This window comes from Penaeus chinensis, chromosome 7, assembly GCF_019202785.1.
Source record: "Penaeus chinensis breed Huanghai No. 1 chromosome 7, ASM1920278v2, whole genome shotgun sequence".
NCBI lineage: Eukaryota > Metazoa > Arthropoda > Malacostraca > Decapoda > Penaeidae > Penaeus > Penaeus chinensis.
Window position 1 is genome coordinate 38,581,583 of NC_061825.1, and position 2,500 is coordinate 38,584,082.

At 40.1% G+C, this 2,500-nt stretch overlaps 1 protein-coding gene across 1 annotated transcript in view; it reads right to left on the minus strand.

Moving 5' to 3' along the window:
* LOC125026981 overlaps positions 1 to 2,500 on the minus strand; it is a 14,724-nt gene that overhangs the window by 5,863 nt on the left and 6,361 nt on the right. The window contains exon 2 of the mRNA XM_047615587.1: positions 709 to 927. Coding sequence (XP_047471543.1) covers positions 709 to 927 — 219 coding nt within the window. The remainder of the gene's footprint in view (positions 1 to 708; positions 928 to 2,500) is intronic.

Here is a 2,500-nt window from a genome sequence, read left to right on the forward strand (position 1 = left end):
TAATTGTGTAAAAATTTTAATTGATATATTATTACTGGTATTTGTATCATGGTATCATTATCATAATCAACGCACACAGTTTCTTTATTGTTGATGAAGAAAATATTAATATCTTTATTATCAGAATTACTGGGAATTGTTGTTATTATCAGTATATTAATTAAAGTATTAGGGCAGTATCAACATTAATAAAATTATCACTATCATCATTCATAATAAAGACAACTATTCTTATCAACATCATTAACGTCATCACAATCATCACCATCAACATCATCATCACCATCACCATCATCATCAACATCATCAACATCATCACCATCACCATCATCCCCATCAACATCATCACCATCATCACAATCACCTCGGTCATCACCACCATCGACATCATCATCACCACTATAACTTATCAACATTAAACCAATCCATGACGGTGTGAAAGAAAAAAATTACTTCTACTGAACGCTGCAAACCACACACACACACACACACACACACACACACACACACACACACACACACACAGTTTTACATTCATACAGAAATACAAACACACACACGCAATTACACAGACGTACACACACACAAACAAAAACAAAATAAAAACACAAACACACATATACATACATACACAAATACAAACACAGCAACAAACAAGAACACAAACAAACACACAGACAAACACAAACATCAACAAACATTACTCACAGTCACGAGTATATCTTCCAAGCCATTCCAGTATTTCGTCAAGTTTCCAAACAGAGAGTAGGTTATGACACGCTGTCTTCCTCCTGACGCCCACGCCCTCCGACCGCAGCTCCCGCCCAGGCCACCCACGTCTGAGGGAAAGGAGCGTTGACGTATGCAATGCGAATCGTTGCAAGGACAGAGGTCACCGTCCCACCAAGGGGCGTGGTCGCCGTGGGTCTGTTGGGTAGAAGGGGAATGTGCTGTGTTGTTGTTGGTATTATCGTTATTATTGTCTTATTATTATTAATGTTGTTGTTATTATTATTAGTAGTAGTGGTAGTATTATCATTATCATTATCATTATCACAATCATTATTATTATTATTATTATTACTATTATTATCATTATTATTATTATTATTACTATTATCATCATTATTATTATTATTATTACTTGTATTATTATCACTGTTATTACTTTCAATGTTAATGTTTTTATTATTATCATTATTATTACTATCATTATTATCATTGATGTTATTACTATTATCCGGATTATTACTGATGTTATTATTATCATTATTATTATTATTATTATTATCGTCTCTATTACTATTATTACCATTATTATTGTTATTAATTAATATAATAATAATAATAATAATAATAATAATATATATAGGAGGAGGATGGTGATTCTGATGGTGATGATGGTGAGGAGGAGGATGGTGGTTTTGATAGTGATGATGGTGAGGAGGAGGATGGTGATTCTGATGGTGATGATGGTGAGGAGGAGGATGGTGGTTTTGATGGTGAGGAGGAGGATGGTGGTTTTGATGGTGATGATGGTGAGGAGGAGGATGGTGATTCTGATGGTGATGATGGTGAGGAGGAGGATGGTGGTTTTGATAGTGATGATGGTGAGGAGGAGGAGGATGGTGATTCTGATGGTGATGATGGTGAGGAGGAGGATGGTGGTTCTGATTGTGAGGATGGTGAGGAATAGGATGGTGGTTCTGATTGTGAGGATGGTGAGGAGGAGGATGGTGGTTTTGATAGTGATGATGGTGAGGAGGAGGATGGTGGTTTTGATGGTGATGATGGTGAGGAGGAGGATGGTGGTTCTGATTGTGAGGATGGTGAGGAATAGGATGGTGGTTCTGATTGTGAGGATGGTGAGGAAGAGGAGGAGGATGGTGGTTCTGATTGTGAGGATGGTGAGGAATAGGATGGTGGTTCTGATTGTGAGGATGGTGAGGAATAGGATGGTGGTTCTGATTGTGAGGATGGTGAGGAAGAGGAGGAGGATGGTGATTCTGATGGTGATGATGGTGAGGAGGAGGATGGTGATTCTGATGGTGATGATGGTGAGGAGGAGGATGGTGATGCTGATGGTGATGATGGTGAGGAGGAGGATGGTGATTCTGATGGTGATGATGGTGAGGAGGAGGATGGTGATTCTGATGGTGATGATGGTGGTGATGAGGAGGAGGATGGTGATGCTGATGGTGATGATGGTGAGGAGGAGGATGGTGATTCTGATGGTGGTGATGGTGGTGATGAGGAGGAGGATGGTGATGCTGATGGTGATGATGGTGAGGAGGAGGATGGTGATTCTGATGGTGGTGAGGAGGAGGAGGATGGTGGTTCTGATTGTGAGGATGGTGAGGAATAGGATGGTGGTTCTGATGGTGAGGATGGTGAGGAAGAGGAGGAGGATGGTGGTTTTGATAGTGATGATGGTGAGGAGGAGGAGGAGGATGGTGATTCTGATGGTGAGGATGGTGAGGAAGAGGAGGAGGATGGTGAT